The following is a 22,783-nucleotide window of genomic DNA, read 5'->3' as shown; positions in this document are numbered from 1 at the left end:
CTTGGAAACCCTATGGGGCAGTCCCCCATTAGGAAATGGGTTGTATTTGTTATGTTAATGAGGCAGGATTAGTATAGCCTGTGTTTTGAGCCAATCTTTTTTGAGATATAAAAGAGATTAAACAAGCAAGCCAGTAGAAGAGAGATAGGGTAAGATAGATGCCAAGACACATGGAGATCTCCAATGAACCAGGAAGCAGAAGCTGAAGAGACAAGGACCTTCCTCCAGAGCCGACACAGAGAGAAAGCCTTCCCCTTGAGCCGGTGCTCAGAGATTCGGACTTCTAGCCTCCTAAACTGTGAGAAAATAAATTTCTGTTTGTTAAAGCCACCCATTTGTGGTATTTCTGCTATTGCAGCACTAGATAACTGAAAGAGATGCTAAATTTCCTTACAAGTCCCAATGTAATTATTATATGAAAGCTTAAAAAAAAAAAAAAAAAAGGCTTAGCAAAGAACATTTATGGGGACAAAGAGTTGAAGTTTAATTATAATTGCAATTGTTACAATTATTTGATGATTTCCAATGGACAAAAACTGTATTTAGTGTACACGGAATTACAGTGTATTTTAGAATGACTGGAACATTTTCTACACTTAGTTTGATATTAATAAAAATTTTATTAACTGTATGGATGTCTGCACCTCAAAGGCTTTGAAATCATACCTTCAGTTTGTTTTTGCTCCATGTAGTAGACTCATTATGGGATAATGAACATTGACTAATCTTGGTAAAACTATTAAACTTAAAATCCTGACTTTAAAGAAATAAATTTACTCAGAAATACTGTGTTTAGTGAAAAAGGATATCACTAAAACAATTTAAAACAAAAATATAATAAAGGAGGAAATTTTTACAATTATTTGTATAATCTAGGAACATATTTAAAACTTCTGTCTCTGCCCTGGAAACCCTGGTGGCGTAGTGGTTAAGTGCTATGGCTGCTAACCAAAAGGTCAGCAGTTCAAATCCACCAGTCACTCCTTGGAAACTCTATGGGGCAGTTCTACTCTGTCCCATAGACAGGATTGCTATGAGTCTGAATCGACTTGATGGCAGTGGTTTTTTTTTAATCTCTGCTTTGGATTTAGGCTATTTTTAAGTATGGTACTATCAATTTAAAGATAACCTCTCCTCACAGAGTTAAAAGACTAAAATGCTTTAATCTCAAAACATCTTAAATTAATGGAGAATATGAGAAAGTTAGAGCTTCGATGTGAATTCAAGGAAAGCTGTAGGCATTAAGAAAATGGAGGTGTTTGTGTGCATACCTGGGAGGTAAGTTAGGGGAAAAAATAATGCAAAAGATCGTAGATTTAAATTATCCAGGCTAGGTCCCTGGGCTTCAGGTGTTTGAAAGGCCTCAGGGAAGAAGACATCCTGGTAAGACAATCTCCAGACAGTGACTGTGTTCTGCAGACACAGAGTGTGGACTATCGGCCAATACATTTGCACAACAACTACCCTCTGAAATCTCAAAACTCTTCTCACATGAAAAGTCACAGAATGTTTTTGCTTGAATCAGGAAAAGGAGACTTGAATGACTAATAAGCCATAACCTATTGCCATGAAGCTGATTCCGACTCATAGACCTGGCTGCTGAACAGCTAGTAAAAGACATAATTCCAGGGCCATGAGGTTAGTTTCCAGCACTGCTGCCTCCCTAACACACGCACACGGGCATGCATGAACACGTACATGCACACATGTGCACACACATACACACGAAGCTACCCATCATAAGCACTCTATAAACCCACATTTTGCACAGGCCCACTGTGCCCACCAAACAGCCTGTTATGTTGCTGGGTGGCCTCGCGAGTATGGATAATTGGTCCCTAAACTGAGGTGTACAGTAGCCAGTCATCCCCAAGGGCACGGGGTTCCTCAGATTATTATTATACAGCAAAGACTTCCTGCCCCTCCCCAAAGGAAACAGGTGCCTACGAACGCACGTTAGTCTTTTCAGACCTGAGTACACCTGCCTCTGGAAAGACTGAGTTTACCGCAGTCAGCAACAGACACACACAGAGTGGAACCCCTTTAAAGGAGCAACTGAACACCGCGTTTAACATAAGGTCTGTCGTATCAGGGCAAAATATTTTTACACTAATATTATCTAAAATCTCATTGTATTTAATGTGTTTATAATATACAATTTTAAAAGTATTGATAGACAATCTAATAAACCTTGACTTTAATCCACCATTTGTTTTCACTTTATTTGTAGAACTGATCATCCTACATGTTGAAAAAGAAACAAAAACCAGCACATTTTCCTCAAAGGCAAAGAATGATCTTATAGAAGAAAAAGCTTACAAAGCCTATATATTCTAAGCGGAATATCACTGAATTTTTTTTTTCCAGCAAAAATATACTGCAAAAACAGTGATAGTTTTAATATGCTGTGTGGTAATTTTCTCTGCCTTTTGATTCAACAGGTGAGCCAGTCAAGATTTGTGTGTCTAGTTCCATCACAGTCAGTTCAACGATGGAGCACACTTCTTACTCTGGAAGGGTATGTCCTCTTCCACGGCACCAGGGTATCGCTGAATGACCTAGAAGAGCCAACCCCACTGCGCTAGATGCTGAGTGACCAAACTGGAGGGTATGACTGAGACCTGCTGGTGGGTCAGGTCGGCCTTGTACTGGTAGGCTGGACTGGGTGTCTTGCCTCTCTGTTCGCACTGCTTCCTCGGCACATCGTTCTTGCGGTACATACGATATGTTGAATATATGTCTTTATAAGTCTGTTTTTCCCATTTGGCATGGCTACTTGATAACACATGTAGTATGCCATGTGTGTTTATGGAACTGAATATAGAAAATGATACATACCATTGTTAAATTTATGTCATAGCCTAAAGCCCATTAAAATAACACATTACAACTTTTATATTTTTCTGGAATCGATTTCCAATTGTTCCATAAAAATATTTCTGAAGACACTACATTTTCAAGGAAACAGAAATATACTGAAAACCAGTGAGAGTTGCAATGTGATTGGTCACTTCAGTGTATCATAGGCCTACTACTATTTTTTTAAGTGGTGTAATTTACAACTACCATTATTTTTCCTATTGTGTGAGTTGATCCCTTTTTGTAAATTAAATGGTAATTTAACTCAGCATTCATTCATTCATGCATGCAGTCTACTAAATCATCCAATGTGTAGTGTATTGTTATGGGCACTAAGAGAGGATACAGTGTGGTACATAAGACGTGGATTTCACCCACAAGGAGTTTACCGTACAGCATTACAGTAAGAAATATACATTAGTAATTATGCCACAAGGGAGAAAGTGTTTAGCTAAGCATTGTGTAAACCCCTGTAAAAAAATTAATCTCATTTATGCCTTACAACAAGGAGCCCTGGCGGCACAAACAGTTAAGTACTCGGCTGCTACCCTAAAGGTTCGAACCCACCCAGCAGCTCCGTAGGAGAAAGACCTGGCAATCCGCTCCTGTAAAGACTGCAGCCTAGGAAGCCCTACGGGGCAGTTCTGTGCTGTCACTTGGGGGCTCCGTGAGTGGGAATCCATTCGACGGCACCCATCAACAACAGTATTCCTCAAGGCAACACTAGGAGGCAGGTACTTTTTCCATCTCTGTTTCACAGATGGGAAAACTGAGACTCTGTGTAGTAGAGTAATTTAGCAAAGGCCATACAACTGGTAAATGGTAGAGACAGGGTTCAAACCTGGTTACCTTACTTGAAAGCCATGGCACTTAACCTTAAGCATACTGCCTCCCAGTGAGAGAGGGACAGAGAAAATTCTACAGGTATTCCCGGAACAGTGAAGGTTTCCAGCCTTTTTGGGGGGAGGTACAGCTGGGGCAGGATGGGGCAGTGGTGTCTGAGGGGAGCTGTGAAGGATGGTGCACAGGGGAGGGAGTCTGAGCAGACACACAGACGCAGGGCAAATGGGGGGTACACCATTTTGGCCCGAGATGAGGGTGTGTGAAGACGGCAGTGTGCGACGAAGCTGAGAGGCACCCACGGCCTTGACTGCCAGACATCTTAGGTTAAGGAATCAAAGGATTAGAGCTTGGGTTTTACCGTGTGCAGCAGGGGGGTTACCCTTTTGGGGGGGGTCACACATCCCTTTGAAAAGATGGTTAAATGGATGGCCCCTTCCTAGAGAAATTCACATAGGCACATTTATCCATCCTGACTGCATAATAAGTGAAGAATTTCTATTTTGATGAAAAATGAAATTTTGCCATCTATCTTGATGTCTTCCTGTATCTAAAGGTTTTTCTGCATCTGCACTGATACTCCTCTTCTCTATTTTCTGAATATGTATCTTTCCTCCTGCCAAAGCCAGTTACTCTCTCTACCTGTGCTCCCGGTCCTAGCCGCCCCGCCCCCCTAGCTACTGTCTCACTTGGTCTGTCTTCTTTGTTAAGCTTCTAGATAGCAGTTCCTCTCCTTTACTTCCTTATTCCTTGTTGCTTCTTTTGGCTTCACCCCCATTATCTACTTAGGCCGATATGTTTGGGAAATACACATTAATTCATGTAATCACTATATTAAAAAAAAATATATTAAAGGCTTGGAAAATTCCATCAATTAACAACAAAAACCTGTGTAACATTTTTTTAAACTGAGAATTTTCCAAACACATTTAACTACTGACTTTTTTGTCCCTCAATAGCATCTTTCAAAATATCTGTGTTGGAAAATTCTAGCCCTTGCCTTCTAGAGCACACTGTCTTCTCTTTGGCGCCAGCCTTGGCTTCCTCCTTGGTACACTGGTTGGGCTCTCCTTCCCTGACTGCCCTTTAGACCTTGCTGTTCCACACGGGAGCGATCTAAATTTGGCCTGCTGCTCTTTTCTCAACGTACTCTCACTCTCCTTGGTTGATCTCAGTAGTTTTAATTGTGAACTTCATCCTCAACTTGGTTCTCAAATTTCAAATCTTTACATCTTTTTGAAAATTTCATCTATCCAGCAGACCAAGCTGGACCAATCACCTTTATTTCTCTCTCTTCTAAGACCCTGCATCTCCACATTCCCAAACCCAGTTAATAGCGTCTGTACCACTTCTTCCAGGCCAGATTGCCCTCATTCTTACTTCCTCAAAACCAGACAATTCTCACAGTCCTCCACACACTGCTCCCTTCCCAGGGGGTCTGAAGCTGTCTCCTTCTCCGTTCCCTGCCACTGCCGTTGAGTTCAGGCTTTCATCACTTCTTGCTTGGACTTCAACAACAGCAGCTTTCTGTCATGCCCTCTGAATTCAAGTCTAGGCATCCCAAAACCATACTCCACACAAGGGTCACAGTGACTTTATAAAAAATATAAACCTGAGCTTATCGCTGTCATGCTTACAATCCTTCGTTGTCTCCCTGTGACCTCGAGGATGGAATCCAGCTTCCGATGGCACCTAAGCAGTGTCAGCTAGTGACTCCCTGCCTGTGCTCCTGCCCAACTGCCTGAGAACTGCTGCAGCTCCACCGAAGGCGACGTTTCGGCAGGTGATGCTTCTGCGACAACTTCCACGTCTTTATAACCCTGGGTAACTTCTACTTATTTTAAATACGTGGTTGTTGTTAGGTGCCGTCGAGTCCGCTTCGACTCATAGCAGCCCTACGTACCATGGAATGAGACACTGCCCGGTCCTGCTCCATCCTCACAATCATTGCTATGCCTGAGCCCATTGCTGCAGCCACTGTGTCAGTCCATCTAATTGAGGGACTTCCTCTTTTTTGCTGACCCTGTTCTCTACCAAGCCTGATGTCCTTCTCCAGGGACTGGTCCCTCCTGATAACATGTCCAAAGTACGTGAGATGAAGTCTCTCCATCCTTCCTTCTAAGGAGCATTCTGGCTGTACGTCTTCCCAGACAGATTTATTCATTCTTTTGGCAGTGCATGTGTAGTCAATATTCTTCGCTAACACCACAATTCAAAGGTGTCAGTGCTTCTTCGGTCTTCCTTATTCACTGTCCGGCTTTCACATGTGTATGAGGCTATTGAAAACACCACAGCTTGGGTCAGATCCTTCAAAGTAACATCTTTGCTTTTTAACACTTTAAAGAGGTCTTTTGCAGCAGATTTACGCAATGCAGTGACTATTTGCTTTGTTTGGATAACCACACCCACCCTGGGTTTAAGGATCTGGTACCAGGGAATATGGGCCCAGTAGGTCCTTTCAGCTCTGAATCAGATTAAGACGGACTTCATCATGAATGGGATGAAATAAAAGTCTTACAGGCTTTAAAATTTTCTTTTTTTTTTTTTTTAACTTTAGTTCATAGTAAAAAATATATTTTATGTTGCCATCCAGGGAAGATCACTCCCACACTGTTGTTTGTTGCCATCGAGTTGATCTGACTCATGGTGTACACAAACTTAAAAAAAGAGTTTCATGAAACAATACTTATCATTATTATGTGTTATGAATTTTGACATTTTATTTTTTCAGCTATTCTGTTCTCTTTCATTTCTTTTACAAAAATGCCAGTAACAACCCCCTGAATTGACTTCCTAACCCACCAATGCGTTGTAACCTGAAATTTTAAAACCACAAATGTAGTGGAACCAACAATGGAGACTGAGAAAACTGGGTCTTCCTGGATGCTAAGTCTCGGATCATCTCTGCTTGTTTGGGGTCATGACTTAGTGCCTTAATGTTCTCAGCCTCTGTCTCCACATCTTAAGATACAGTACTGAATTCACAGAGTTGTTGTAAAGTCATCAGCCTGTGGTACCGTTTTCTGTCAATAAATGTGAGTTACCCTCCCAGTCCTGTTCTCCCGTCCACACTCACCTCTTTAACTACTTATGTAGTTCATTTTTTTCCCCAGAAAACGTCAGTTGGCAAGGAGTTACTCACCCTCAGAGCCCTATCTTACATGCAAGATTTATCTTTTTGAAACCTTCTTGTTTTTTACAAGGTCCCTTAGATGTCTGGTTGTTAAGTGTTCCTGTTTCATATACAAACTGAAATGAAAGAACACTGCAGCTGTACTTACCTGTTTTATCTGCTTGTGACTTAGAGTGAAAGAAAAATTCAACAGAAGTTTTGAATTAAAAAAGGAAAAAGGGAATCAGCCATTTTCTGATCAATGAAACTGCTGAAATATTTTATCTGGAAAAAGATGGCGAACAATATTTAGATAGCAAATTCAGTCTGACTTTCCCCTTTTCACTGATAAAAAGTTCCAGGCTTGTTTTTATTGCCCTGATGATCGGCACCTATAGAGGGTTCCGCTGGAATGACTATTTGTAGGTTGATTGCCATGGAGATACTTGTTCTTAGTGTTAAGTGTCTATGACTAGGTACTTCTGCAGGCTCCTACTCTGGCCCCATACTACAATGCCACGGAAATAGAATAATTAAATAAAATATTTTCAGTATGCAGAAAAACTCATTTGTCTTTGTACAGCACTGCTCTCAAAACAGTGGCAAAAACCGTGTGTCACCTACTGTTTGGATTAGGGCCAGCCTCATTCAGAGAGAGCACTGGGCACTGAGAGGCCCAGCCGTGAGAAGACAACACACATCTCAGGCTGCTCGTACCCACAATCTGGCAGTAGGAACCACAGTTTGGTTATCTCACAATTTTTTTTCCAAGTGTGACAAACAAGATGACCATTATTTTCAGTAGGTGATTACAGACACACCTCGGAGATGTTGCAGATTTGGTTCCAGTCCACCACAATAAAGTGAATATCGTAATGAAGCGAGTCGTGAATTTTTTGGTTTCCCAGTGCATATGAAGGTTATGTTTACACTATCCTGTAGTCTATTAAGTGTGCAATAGCATTATATCTAAAAGAACAACGTACATACCTTAATTAAAAAATGTGTTATTGCTAAAAATCCTAACCACCCTCTGAGCCTTCAGTGAGTCATGACTTTTTGCTAATTGAGGCTCTTGCCTCAATGTTGATGGCTGCTGACTGATCAGGGTGGTGGTTGCTGACGGTTGGGGTGGCTGTGGTAATTTCTTCAAATAAGACAACAGTGCAGTTTGCTTCGTTTATTGACGCTTACTTTCACGGAAGGTTCCTCTGTAACATGCGATGCCGTGTGACGGCATTTTACCGCAGCAGAACTTCTTTCATAATCGGAGTCCATCCTCTCAAACCCTGCTGCTGCTGTATCAACTAAGTTTACGTGATATTCTAAATCCTTTGTCGTCATTTCAACAACGTTCACAGCATCTTCACCAGGAGTAGGTTCCATCTCAGGAAACCACTTTCTTTGCTCGTCCATAAGAAGCAACTTCTCGTCCATTACAGTTTTGTCCTGAGATGGCAGCAGTGCGATCACATCTTCAGGCTCCACTTCTAATTCCAGTTCTCTTGCTCTTCCCACCACGTCTGCAGTTACTTCCTCCACTGAAGTCTTGAACCCCTCAAAGTCATCCATGAGGGTTGGAATCAATTTCTTCCAAACTCCTGTTAATGTTGGTATTTTGACCTCCTTCCATGAATCATGAATGTTCTTAATGGCATCTAGAATGGTGAATCTTTTCCAGAAGGTTTTCAGTTTACTTTGCCCAGATCCATGGGAGGAATCACTGTCCATGGAATCTATAGCCTTATGAAACGTACTTCTTAAATAGTAAGACTTGGAAGTCAAAATTACTCCTTGATTCATGGACTGCAGAATGGATGTTGTATTAGCAGGTCTGAAAACAACGTTAATCTCCTTGTCCTGGTGGTGCAGTGGTTAAAATGCTCGGCTGCTAACCAGAAGGTCTGAGGTTTCAACCCACCAGCCGCTCCCACGGGATAAAGATGCGGCAATCTGCTTCCGTAAAGATGACAGCCTTGGAAACTCTACAGGGCAGCTCTACTCTGTCCTACAGGGTCACTATGAGTCAGCAGTGGGTTTGGTTTGGTTTTACTACATCTCCATCAGACCTCTTGGGTGTGTTATCAATGAGCAATAATATTTCAAAAGGAATCATTTTCTTCTGAGCAGTAGGTCTCAACAGTGGGCTTAAAATATTCAGTAAACCACGTTGTAAACAGATGTGCTGTCATCCATGCTTTGTTGTTCCATTTATAGAGCACAGGCAGAGTAAATTTAGCATAATTCTTAAGTGCCCTAGGATTTTTGAATGGTAAATGAGCACTGGCTTCAACTTAAAGTCACCAACTGTATGAGCCCTTAATGAGAGAGTCTACCTGTCCTTTGAAGCTCTGAAGCCAGGCATTCACAGAAGTCCTAGAAGACGTCTTCTGTCATATAAGGCTGTTCCACCTGCACTGAAAGTCTGTTGTCCAGGGAAGGTAGCTGCCTTCGTCAGTTATCTCCACTGGACCTTCTGGATAACGCGTCACAGCTTCTACATCTGCACTCGCTGCTTCACCTCGCACTTTTATGTTCTAAAAATAGCTTCTTTCCTTAAACCTCATGAACCAACCTCTGTTAGCTTCAAACTTTTCTTCTGCAGCTTCCTCACCTCTTTCAGCTCCATGGAATTGAAGAGAATTAGGGTCTTGCTCTGGATTAAGTTTTGGCTTAAGGGAACGTTGTGGCTGGTTTGATCTATGCAGACCACTAAAGCTTTCTCCATATCTGCAATAAGGCTGTTTTGCTTTCTGATCACTCATGTCTTCACTGGAGTAGCAATTTTAATTTCCTTCAAGAACTCTTCCTTTGCATTCACAACCTGGCTAACTGGCACAAGAGGCCTAGTTTCTGGCCTATCTTGGCTTTCAACATGCTTTCCTCACTAAGCGTAATCATTTCTAACTTTTGCTTTAAAGTGAGAAATGTGTGACTCTTCCTTTCACTTGAATACTTAGAGTCCACTGTAGGGCTATAAATTGGCCTAGTGTCAATACTGTTGTGTCTCAGGGAATAGGGAGGCCCAAGGAAAGGGAGAGAAAGACAGGGTTATGGATGGTTGGTGGAGCAGTAAGAACACAAATTTATTGACTAAGTTCTCTGACTTATATGGGCATGGTTCAAGGCGCCCCAAAACAATTATAATAGTAACATCAAAGATCACTGATCACTCTAACAGATATAGTAATAATGACAAAGTTTGAAATATTTTGAGAATTACCAAAATGTGACACAGAGACATGGAGTAAATGCTGTTGGAAACGTGGCACTGATAGACTTTCTTGATGCAAGATTGCCATAAACCTTCAACTTGTAAAAACACAGTATCTGTGAAGCACAATAAAATGAGGTATGCCTGTAACATTCTCATTCATATGCTTTTTAAAAATCATGGCATATGAAAGCTTAGACCCTTACGTACAGAAGGGACATAGTCTACTGATAAGTTACTGAATTCTTTATTGCCCTGGGTTTTCAGGTTGGCAGTAAGTGTGACTATAAATCTATACAGGAATTACTTTATGGGGAATTTTACATATAAAGAAAACTGTAAAAAACAAAAATGTGTTTCTACTAGAGCACTATATTGAAAGAATAGGCTTTATCATTGTGGCTTGTGAAAGTCTTGAAGTATAACAAAGGGTGGCTTATTGTTAAAATTAAAAAAAAAAAGAATGTTTTATCTGATTTTAATCAAGGTTGATGTCTAATAAACATAGTTGAATTATGTCCTTTTTTAAATATTTTTACCTAGTTTGATTGTCAGGGCTGTTGTTACAACTAGGAGTGCCTTAAAAGTTTTTTATAGGCTATGGAATCCACAGTTGGAGTCCACAGTTGGAAGGGTCATACGTTTTTGGAAATACGAAAATATAAAAAAATATATAGATAGAGTAAAATATTTGCAGGCTTTAAAAGGGCCTTGTAGACTTTACAAAACCAATCAAAAAAGGAAAAGGCAAGATATTCAAGGCAATGCTTTCATTTGTCTTTACACCTCTAACAGATTTAAAAAATTGAGTTAGAAATTTAACTATTTTAACTTTTGTAACAAATGGGCATGTGATAATGTTGTCTCTAAGAACTTTACGAAGTCTGTGTTTGAAGTGAGACGTGAACCCTTTGGGTTTACTATTTATGACTGGCAGAGCAGCTTCCTAATTCAAAGAGGAAAAAAAAAAAGACTTATGAAAAGACTCATAAGGCTTTTCCGACATCAAATAGCTTTTACTAAACAACATTGTGATGATTTAAGTGTGAGTGAGTCAGGGACATATGGATTAAATTTCCCTTGAAATACACATGGGTTTAAAAATTAAGGGGAAAAAACTGAGTAAAATGCATTTTAGAGAATCCAGAATGTTGTAAAAGACATTTTTCCCCCTCAATGCAAATACCAGCTTGATTCAATTGCAGTTAGACTCTGAAACGAAAACTACATAAATCAAAACATAAAGGAATCTTAAAAATTACTAGTTTCATCGGGGAGAGAGTGTTAAGCTGCCACACAGACCTGCGCTGCATGGAGGAGGCCCAAGAAGACATGGCTGCGTCAGTTTCCCTGAATCCATGTCACTCTGTCACACTGGGGGACCTGGCGCCACAGCGGCTAAAACGCTTGGCTGCTGACAGAAAGGCTGGTGGTTCGAACCCACCAGCGGCTCCGTGGGAGGAAGGCCTGGCAGCCTGCTCCTGGAAAGATCGCAGCCTTGGGAACCCTACGGGGCAGTTCTACTCTGCCCTAAGGAGTTGCCATAAGTCAAGGTTGACTCAAGGGCAACGGGTTTTTAGTTTATGTGACATTGAACGTGTTCTCTTCTAGAGTACTTATTCTTCTATTTCACCAAACAATTGTAATAAAGTTTTTCTCTGCTTTTGGCTCATACACTTTTTTTTTTTTTTTTTTTTAATATTTTCTCTGAAAAACTCGGCATTTAGAACTCTGTTATTCTTTTACTTTTATTCCTTTATTTCCCCTGAATCTTCAGCCCTTCCTTCTTCCTATGTGCTTGATGTTTTGTTTATTTTTCTTTACTAGGTTTTTAGGTAACATTCCATTTACATATGTAAAAGTTTGCCTCAGTTATCTAGCTGTTCTAAGCCAGAACACTGAAGGTCTAAAATATCTCGCTGATATTTCAATTGTCTACTTCTGTTTATTAGGGTGGACGTATGATATGCCATAGCTTCCTGGCTGTCTGGGGACCGAGAGTTGGTGGTAGCAGAGCTAATGCCCCTCCGGGTTTGTTCCTGTCACGCTCTCTGAGTCCCCGAGTTCCGTACACTCACTAGGTGCTCAGAGCATGTAAATGAGTGAGAGAATGAGTGAGGGGATACAGTCAGAGAGAGATCTGGGGAGGCAGAAATGGTCAACCTTAAAAAAAAAGTCTAAATAGCACTTGGCTTTTTTTTTGGCATCATTTAATTTTGAATTAATTCACTTTGAATCAGTAGAGCAAAGATTATAGGAAATAAAAACACTCTTGCCCAGTCAAGAAGAAGAAAAGCAGCTTGAAAACACAGAGCTCTCTAAACATCCGAGAAAGTACCTCCGAGGCCTGTGATGGCGTTGTCATGATTCATGAAGGGAAGTGACCACCAGGTAGGACACCTTCTCACCTGCTACATCCTGCTTCTCTTATCAGACCACCTCCTTATTTCTATATTTTTATCATCCTTAAATTCACATCATTCATTTTCTCAGAGTTTCACATTCTTGACCTAGGCAGATGTGTGTGTGTACATAGGGGATTATAAACCTGCTGCTTTGAAAAGCCCACATTAAAAAAAATCCAAGTCTTACAGTCTAACACTTCTTCCCCAAGTTGCTACGTAGCTATTCTAAGTACTTTTTCTTTAATATCCAAAATAGCACTATAATCTGTTAGTTATAGAAAATCTTTTTCATGTGATAGATAAAACATTTTTTTGTTTAAAAGTAGCAGAGGTATCCTGACTTTATAAATGGGAACCTTAAAAAATATTTAGTTAATGAATGCTTTGAAGGCCAGTGTAGCAGGGGCAGGGGTTTGGGGACCATGATTTCAGGAGACATCTAAGTCAATTGGCATAATAAAATCTATTACGAAAACATTCTGCATCCCACTTTGAAGACTGGCATCTGGGATCTTAAATGCTAGCAAGCAGCCATCTAAGATGCATCAATTGGTCTCAACCCACCTGGATCAAAGGAGAATGAAGAACACCAAGGACACAAGGTAATTATGAGCCCAAGAGACAGAAAGGGCCACATGAACCAGAGATTAGATCAGCCTGAGACCAGAAGAACTAGATGGTACCTGGCTATAACCGATGACTGCCCTGACAGGGAACACAACAGAGAACCCCTGAGGGAGCAGGAGAGCAGTGGGATGCAGACCCCAAATTCTCATATAAAGACCAGACTTAATGGTCTGACTGAGACTGGAAGGACCCCGGTGGTCATGGCCCCCAGACCTTCTGTTGGCCCAGGACAGGAACCATTCCTGAAGCCAGCTCTTCAGACATGGATTGGACTGGACAATGGGTTGGAAGGGGATGCCAGTGAGGAGTGAGCTTCTTGGATCAGGTGGACGCTTGAGAGTATGTTGGCATCTCCTGCCTGGAGGGGAGATGAGAGTGTAGGGGGATTAGAAGCTGGCAAAATGGACACGGAGAGAGAGTGGAGGGAGGGAGCGGGCTGTCTCATTAGGGGGAGAGTAACTGACAGTATGTAGTAAGGTGTATGTAAGTTTTTACGTGAGAGACTGACTTGATTTGTAAACTTAAAGCACAATAAAAATTTAAAAGAAAATTTAGTTAAAAGGACACAATTACCAGAATTGTAATGAAACAATAATTACCTTAATATTGGCTGTTCTTATCCTGGCAAAATCAAGGGATGAACTGAGCAATTATTTGAATGATTCAATTAGTATGAACTGTTAATCTGAAAATTCAGGTAAAGAAATAGTTAATTTCAATGGCTGAAATTAAGTTTTGTTTTGTTCATGGTATAAATTACTCTCCAGTTTACTCTGCCTACATAAACTCTTTCAGTGAGAATCTTTTAAGGGCAACTAATGTGTTAGAAGATTTCTTTCATGATTCAAAGAAATACAGTATACGGTTGCTGCCCTTAAGGAATTTCCAGAGTAAAAGGAGAGAAAATACATGAAAACATATCTAAAATAAAAGGCTTTATGTTATGTACCTTACACATGTTATAATAAAAATGTTATAGGGTGGCTGTAATAAAAAAGACAGATAATAACACGTGCTGAGGAGGACATGGAGAAATCACCCCTCACACTGGCGGGAATATAAAATGGTGCAGCTGCTTTGGAAAACAGTCTGACAGTTTTTCAAGAAGTTAAGTATAGAGCTACTACTTGACCCAGCAATTCTACTCCTTGGTGTACACCCAGGTGGAAGAAAACACACGTCCACACAAAAATCTTGTGCACGGATGTTCACAGCAGCTTTACTCAGAACAGCCAAAAGGCAGCAACTACCTACATGTCCATCAGCTGACAAACAGGTGAACAAAAGATGGTATGTCTTACAACGGAATGTTATTTGGCTAGAAAAGGGAGAGAAGTACTGATACGTGCTACAACACGGATGAACCTTGAAAATACCATGCTAGGTGCAGGAAGCCGGGCACCAAAGACCATGATTCCATTTATACGAAAGGTCCAGGATGGGAAAATCTAGAGAGACAGAAAGTGGATTAGTGGCTGCCTGGGGCTGGCAGGGTGGGGGCGGTGTGAGGTTTATGAGGTTTCTTTTGGAGGTGATGAAATATTCTAAAATTGATTGTGGTGATAGTTGATATGCTAAAAAAGCACTGAACAGTACCCTGTAAATGAGTCGGTCGTATGTCACAGGAATTACACCACAATAACGCCGTTAGAGTAAAAATGTTACAGGTGTGACAAGGTGGGCCAGAGAGTGCTTCATAAATGTTTTAAAAGTGCCTTAAAGATGGGTAGAGCTTTGGAAAGGGGATGGGAGGGGATGCGGAAGAGAGGGGCAGGAGGACATCTCAAGTGACATTAGTGAGGGGTGCTACATGGTGGGTGGGCCGTGGTCATAACAGCTTATACATAAAAACAGAAAAAGAAAATAGTGTCAACTTACACTGATAATAAAATATGAAGTACAGTCATCATCATCATCGTTAACTCAGGATTCCCTAAATTAGTAAAATTACTAATTTTTGGAAGTAGCAATAAAGGAATCAGTATGAATTCCAATTCTCTTATATAAAGTATTTCCAATGCCCTGGTGGCACGGTGGGTAAGAACTCGGCTGCTAACCAAAAGGTTGGCCGTTTGGATCCACCAGGTGCTCCATGGAAATCCTATGGGGCAGTTCCGCTCTGTCCATGTAGGGTCACTATGAGTCAGGATTGACTTGATGGCAATGGGTTTGGGTTTTTTTTTTGTTCTTGTCAGTCCTCATATGTGACAGAGCTGCCACTCTAAAACAAATGCGATCCGCTAGTGGGACACAGTTCTTCCTACCAGCTGAGTTCAGTCATTCACTTACCAATCCACAGAAATCTGAGTTAATCTTAAATTTTAGCTAGTTGATAATTATTTGAAGAAATAACTTCCTATGTTTCAAATTACAATATATAATTGGAATTTGAGATTAAAATTAGTTGAATTATGCTGATTAATCTCAGTACTTTAAGTAAAAATATAATTACTTGAATTGAAATTTTTAGTCATCTGCAGAATCTTAGGTGCCAATTCACTTTGGTGAGTCACTATGAACTAAAAAAAGCAATTAAATAAATTAAGTTAGGTGTTACAAATATAATAATTACTTAACTGATTGGCACACTTCTGTATTACAAGTCGTAACAGCCATTTGCTATAATACATAATCACTAACATTTAACTTGCCTCCTGAGAGGGACAGCTTGGGAGGAAAAGGAACTAAAACTGAAACAGAATTGTATGGTATTTAAAGCTATAGAATTTGTGGGATATTTTAACTTAGATTAAGACTAGAAAACTCCAAAGAAAATACGGAAAACCTGAGAAAGGGTCAATATTTAAATAAAAGTATGCTAAAGTGATGCCACTTACTAGATTTTTACAAAATCTGACAAGAACCATTTGTCTAGCACACAGACAAAATTGTTAAAAATATTCATAGACTTCTTAATGTAATCAGTCTAAAAACTGAGTTATCAACTGAAAATGCTTCCGCACCCTTTCAGAAGTCTTTAACTACAGACACATACACATTTAAATATACTCTTTAGTGTACTTTAGTTGAAACCGTATTCTATGTCTTTTTAAGGAAATCTATTACTTTATATACTTAACCTCAGACTCCTGAAGGGCTTTGAACCTCCCAGAAGAGTCATGGTCAGTGCCCTGGATGTCCACCCCTTCTGGTCAGTGCAGACACTGCCCTGGCTTGGCCTTAGACCAGCACTGGACAAGGTAAAGACCAGGGTGGACAGGCGACAGAAAGGCTAGTGGTGGGGACAGAGAAATGAACAGGGGTGGGAGGGACATTCCACACAGTGACGGCGGGGAGGAAATGGCAAGCTTCGTGGTCACTTGGCCAATGTGGCCATTCCCCAAGGCTGTTAGCAGGTTAGAGGCATAGGTAAGTCAATGAGTCTGTCTTCGGCCCACCTCCCAGTACCACAGGCAGTGGAGAAAGCCATGTCTCTCCCCTCCCATAAAGATCATAGCCCAGGAAACACTGAGGGGCAGCATTTCACTGTCACATGGGGTCGCCATGAGTCGGAATTCACTGCATGCAACAACAACGTATGTGACCAATTCACACTACATATCATCTCTCCAACAGAAAGCTTAGGAGCTTTGGTGTCACAGTGGCTAAAGCTCTCGGCTGCTAGCCGAAAGGTTGGCAGTTCAAACGCACCAGCTGCTCTACAGGAGGAAGATGTGGTAGTCTCCTTCAGTAAATATTACAGCCTTGGAAACTCCATGGGAGCAGATCTACTCTGTCTTACAGGGCCGCTGTGAGTCAGCATCGACTTGACAGCAATGGGTATATAAAACTTGCTCTTAGTTACATAAAAAGACGGTGCTATATATTTATTGTTAGGAAAATATATATTTGTTTGAGGTCTTCTCTTCAACACTAGAAATGAGATAAAGTGACTTGCATTCATATGACTGAGCGTCACTGCAACGACTGGCACAAAGTCATTCATTGGAAAAGAGACTGCAAATCCTGTAACTATGTGTGTATTTATTACTTAAACTCAGTGACTCCGTGTGTATTTATTACTTAAACTCAGTGACTCCGTGTGTATTTATTACTTAAACTCAGTGACTCCGTGTGTATTTATTACTTAAACTCAGTGACTCCGTGTGTATTTATTACTTAAACGCAGTAACTCTGCATGCATTTATTACTCAAATCCTATAACTATGTGTGTATTTATTACTCGAATCCTGTAACTATGTGTGTATTTATTACTTAAACTCAGTAACTGTGTGCATTTATTACTCAAATCCTGTAACTATGTGTGTATTTATTACTCAAATCCTGTAACTATGTGTGTATTTATTAAACTCCGAGACCTCGTGTGTATTTATTCCTTAAACTCAGTAACTCTGTGTGCATTTATTACTCAGATCCTGTAACTACGTGTGTATTTATTACTTAAACTCAGTAACTCTGTGTATTTATTACTCAAATCCCATAACTATGTGTGTATTTATTACTCAAATTCTATAACTCTGTGTGCATTTATTACTCAAACTCCGTGACTCTGTGTGCAATTATTACTCAAATTCCATGACTGTGTGTGCAATTATTACTCAAATTCCGTGACTCTGTGTGCATTTATTATTCAAATTCCGTAACTCTGTGTGCATTTAATACTTAAATTCTGTAACTCTGTGTGCATTTATTACTTAAATTCCATGACTCCGTGTGCATTTATTACTTAAATTCTGTAACTCTGTGTGCATTACTAAAATTCCGTGACTCTGTGTGTATTTATTATTTAAATTCCATTAACTCTGTGTACACTTAATACTTAAATTCTGTGACTCTGTGTATATTTATTACTCAAATTCCGTGACTCTGTGTGCATTTATTACTCAAATTCCGTAACTCTGTGTGTATTTATTACTCAAATTCCGTGACTCTGTGTGCATTTATTATTTAAATTCCGTAACTCTGTGTGTATTTATTACTCACAACAAGCAGAGGGAAAACACATGGAGGGAGAATTACCTGCCAGATTGTCAATCTCTTTCTCCTGCAGCAGACTGACTGCATCGTCGTCCCCTTCCAGCATCAGTTCTGTCTCTGCGTTCTGGTTCACTATCGCTTGACTCCGGAACGTTTTCTTGGACTTCACGACATCTTCTTCAGTGCCTGGAGACAACCGAAACAGAACAATTTAAGCCATTCTGTTGCTTTCAGTATTAGAAATAGTTGATTACTTTCTCAAATGTTGCATATCTTCTTATATGCGGCACTAATTGCTTTGTAATTATAGAACATTTTTACATTATTCATTTTGCTTGGTCTTCTAAATAACCCTGTGAGAAAGGCCGGGGAAGTGTAAGCACCTGCCCTCATTTCACAGACGAGAAAATGGGCTGAGACGGGCTGAATGTATTACCGAGGGGCCTACAAGCTGGCTGGTGTGGAGAAAGGACTCAGACTCCAAGTCTTGTGACCTGAAGACCCATGCACTTTCTACAAAACATCTGCACCTCACCCTAAACTCACTTTTCTAATCCATAAAATTATACAACTTTCCACAATTATATTTTTGCATCAAGTAGTTACTGGATTGATCAGATCATTTGTGAGAGAAGATAACTATGAACGCGTGTCCATGTCTGAGAGGGGAAGCTATGGGGAGGCAGAGTTAAGAATGAGGTAGACATAGAGCCTGCTCCACAAAGCTATCTCCTTAGCAATTAATGGAATCAAACCAAACCTGTCGCTGTTGAGTCGATTCTGACTCACAGCAACCCTACAGGACAGAGTAGAGCTGCCCCGTAGGGTTTCCAAGGAGCGGCTGGTGAATTCAAACTGCTGACCTTTTGGTTAGCAGCCGAGCTGTTAACGACTGCGCCACCAGGCTCCTAATTAATGGAATAAATATTGGTTTTTGAAAATGGTATCCTTCCTATGCTACATAAAATAATACAGGAAGGCCCAAGTCAAAACACACAGTAAGTTAGGAAAAAATAAAATTGAAATATCACAAAATTTGACCCAGCATTGACTTGTCAGTCAACGTAAAGGTTAGAAACCACCACGGAATTGAGTCCTTCATGGATTTGATTGCTTAAAAATATTTCTATATTTACACTCAAACACCTGCTTGGGCAGGGTACAATGAACCTAAAATTACCTAAACCCAAGCCAAAAAATTTTTCCCTAGGTAAATATTGGAAACACAGCTACGAAGTCTCTCTGTTTCCTCTCACTTGAAGCTGAAATCCAGTTGGAAGAGAACTCTGTTACGTACAGTGTTCTAGCTGTAGCATGGGGATATGGGTATTCACTGAGAAAAGACCTTCCCATCTCGCTCAGCTTAGTGGGGATGCTCCTGGCGATGGAAGCGTGATGAATCTGTCCCGTCTGGACCACAGCACCATCGTTAGGTGACGTCAGGGTGCTGTGTGCAGGGCGGTGCCTCCAAACCATGTCCTGCCTGGCTGCAGTCCTCTGCTCTTACAGTTCCTCTCTTTTCTTCGTTTCTCCCAGGCCCATACATTAGGACTCCAACAGTCTGTAACTGCTGACTGTTGGCTGGCTATTCACCCATTTTCTTGGAACTCCATCGAGCTGCCATAAAGCTTACACTGGAAGACTGAGTGCGAGCCTCTCTCCTTGTTTCGCTGCAGCTTGGTTATTTCCTTTTGTCAGTGACCATGAGGTCATTCTGTTTGCTAAAACATGAATAGAGTGACTCAGAGAGAAGCCGCAGAGGAGGAGAAGCCAAGACCCAGAGCATCGTAGGGTGTTACTGGCTGTCATCCTCGCTCTAACTGGGTGAAAGTATACAACAGCATTTAGAGAGCCTGGTCAGTGCACAGCTTAACAGTACAAAGTAACAGAATGTCAAGTACATGTTTAATAAATACTTCAGAGACAAGTGGCATCATTACCAACTGATGCTACATGGCGGGAGGGGAGGGAATGAAATGAGTTACATGTGTCTTCTTCTTTCACCGGCCCCCATGTGATTTCTTCTCTGCAACAAAAAATTGAGGATTGATCACTGAGTGCTCTGGAGCTGTATCTTAATTTTATTTGATTTCTTGGTGATGTAATGCCGGCACAACAGCACTCTGCGAGGGGTGGCTATCCTTGTACTCTGCCTCTTGGGCAGTAGTTCAATCTGAGAAACTCAGAGCTTGCATCATTTCAGAACGAAAAAGGCAAACCCAATGATTAATGATCAAAAGTCCCTCCTGAGGTCTTTACAGCCACGTTCCTACCGGACGTCTTCACCTGGATGTTCTAGCTCGACATTTCCCTAAGTGGACGAGGCATCTCCTGCCCCGCTCCTCCTCTGTCAACCCGCTTCCTAAGCCAAAACCTAGGGTCTCTCCTGTGTTCTGACAGCACTGTCCTAGTTCAAGACGTGATCGTCTTTGTCTAGAGGGATTCAATAGCTTCCTCCCTAACAGAGATCTCCACGCTTCTGTCAGAGTGACTAGTGTAACACAGGACTGAGGGTGCTTTCTTGCTTCACGTTCTTTGCCTACTCCTCTCAATCAGAAATACTTAACGCAAAGCTGATGCCACAGGGCAGAATCTGAAACCCTGAGCATGGCTAAGCAAGTCCTGTTACCACCTCATTACCAGTTCAGCGCCATCTTCCACCACGCTCCCCTCAGGAATGGTGGTCCACTTACAGCTTCCAAAATGCCTCCTGCTTTCCCATACCTCTGCACCTTTGCTAATGTTGCCTTCTGGATGGACCACTCTTTCCTTCTTCCTCTGCACTGTCTCAGGACCCACACAGGACTAACACAGGACCCAGCCACACTGTGGAGACATTTGTGTCTGTCTTCTCCACCGTCTACTGCATCATTTCTGCGTCTCAGTGCCTGGTATGCAGCAGGAGAGCCACAGACATCTGCTGAACTCAAGTTCGAGCCCGCCCCGTGCTCCCTTCTCTGCGCTTTACGGTGGGTTTGCATGTTCCTAAACACTGCCATTGTAGTAATTCTAATTATTACAGTTGTCGGTTTGCGTATTTATCTGTACACTAGTATGGAAGCTCCTTGAGAGGGGTGGAACCACAGTCTCGTCTCTGTACTGTCGGTACTTGGCACACAGAGCAAGCCCTGAAAATACTGAATAAAGGAGTAAACTGAGACAGGAAATGTTGTTGGGCGCTGTCGAGTCGAGGCCGGCTCACAGTGGCCCCATGTGACAGAGCAGGACTGTTCTGTGGGGCGTCCTAGGCTGTGATCTTTACGGGAGCAGATCACCAGGTCTTCCTTCTGTGGAGCTGCTGGGTGGGTTTGAACTGCTGACCTTTTGGTTAGCAGTTGGGTGCTTAACTGTTGAGCCACCAGGGCTCCTCCCAAAAGGTAGCCTCTTGCTATCTCTCCATCAGAAGTTTCTGGGATACCTCAGGCATCCTTTGTGACTTGCCTTCAGTTTATAGGCATATTTGGGACTCTACGTGTTTGTCAGGAAAGGGAACTCGATTCTTTACACACAACAGTTGATGACACTTCTGGGTATGAACCTCCTGTGTATCACAACCCGTACAACCTGCCTGGTCAGTGGGGAGAAAGCTTTACATTACTCTTGTGTTAATAAAATAAAAACCTACCAATAAAGAGAAAACAGTAGTAGGAAGGTGAGCTCTGAAGTGTATATCAAGCTTTCAATTTTATCCCCTAGATTTAGAGCCGTGAAACAATCATTCTTTAAAAGAAAAACAGTAAACGAAGCCACGGCAGCAGATTGAAGTCCTCTTCTCCTGTTTAGGTGGTATCAGTTTGTAGTGCAGTGAAGCTGCTGATTTTATGGTATTGCACCAAACATTTATCTAAATTAAAGTGCATGAGATCCAAACATGCTTTTCAATCACAATATCCTTTATGAATTAAAGCTTCATTTATCAAAATTACAGGCAAAAAGAGGTAAGGTCTCCAAGGGCTGTCTCATTACAAGCCTTGTAAACACTGTCCTTAGAAAGAATTGGTTTAACACCCAACAAATCAAAATCTGATTGGGAAGAGAATTTATCTGAGATTATCTCTCTTCGGAAGACATGCTGGACTGCGTGCACTTCTTGGCCTCTCCAGCCGTTCATCAAGAATTAACAAGCGGAGACCACAAACCACCAGGATGTCTCAGATTTGATAAAGTGGATTTTGTGTAAAACTGCATAGAAAATACATATATGTTTGTTTTCTGAGAAAACTTTAAAATGCCATAAAATTTAAAAGACTTCCAAAGTTAAAAAAAAAAAGCCATTAAATTATAGAATAATGAAGCAAAATCTAAAGTTACACTTAATGCTATTTTACACATCCTGCTACAAATATCAGAAACATGAAGGCATTCTACGCACGTTAAACTTCTTAATAAATATATATACTTGAAGAAGCTCAGTGTGTGAAAATGTTATCTAATATAGACTATTGTGTTATATGAAAATAGAGTTCCCGTGTAATAAAATCTCCCTTAATAACCAAGGATTCCATGAGAAACAAAGTATATTTTAAAAGTAAAGTAACAAGAGAACTAAAATACTTTTAGTATTGTTACTATACTCTAGCATTATTGCTGTTATTGTTACTGTTATCATCATTTAGAATAGTTTTATTGTTATTTTGTACAAAGTTAAGTTATACCAATGACAAATTGTAGAAAGATCCAGCAATGACAAATTGGAGACATGAAATTGATCTTAATAAGATTCAAAGAATATGTCTATATGAAATGTCCAGTCAAAGCAAATAAATGATTTCATTTGCTCATCAAATC

The 22,783-nt window shown here is 40.9% G+C and overlaps 1 protein-coding gene across 7 annotated transcripts in view; it reads right to left on the bottom strand.

Moving 5' to 3' along the window:
- Positions 1-22,783, bottom strand: part of NBEA (neurobeachin) — an 892,011-nt gene that overhangs the window by 260,473 nt on the left and 608,755 nt on the right. For all 7 annotated transcript variants that reach the window (XM_049853455.1, XM_049853457.1, XM_049853456.1 and 4 more), the window contains one exon: positions 18,038-18,181. In XM_049853455.1, the coding sequence (XP_049709412.1) occupies positions 18,038-18,181 (144 nt within the window). The remainder of the gene's footprint in view (positions 1-18,037; positions 18,182-22,783) is intronic.

Source organism: Elephas maximus, chromosome 14 (genome assembly GCF_024166365.1).
Source record: "Elephas maximus indicus isolate mEleMax1 chromosome 14, mEleMax1 primary haplotype, whole genome shotgun sequence".
NCBI lineage: Eukaryota > Metazoa > Chordata > Mammalia > Proboscidea > Elephantidae > Elephas > Elephas maximus.
Note: the sequence above shows the minus strand (reverse complement) of the source record. Positions and strands in the feature narration are given on the sequence as shown.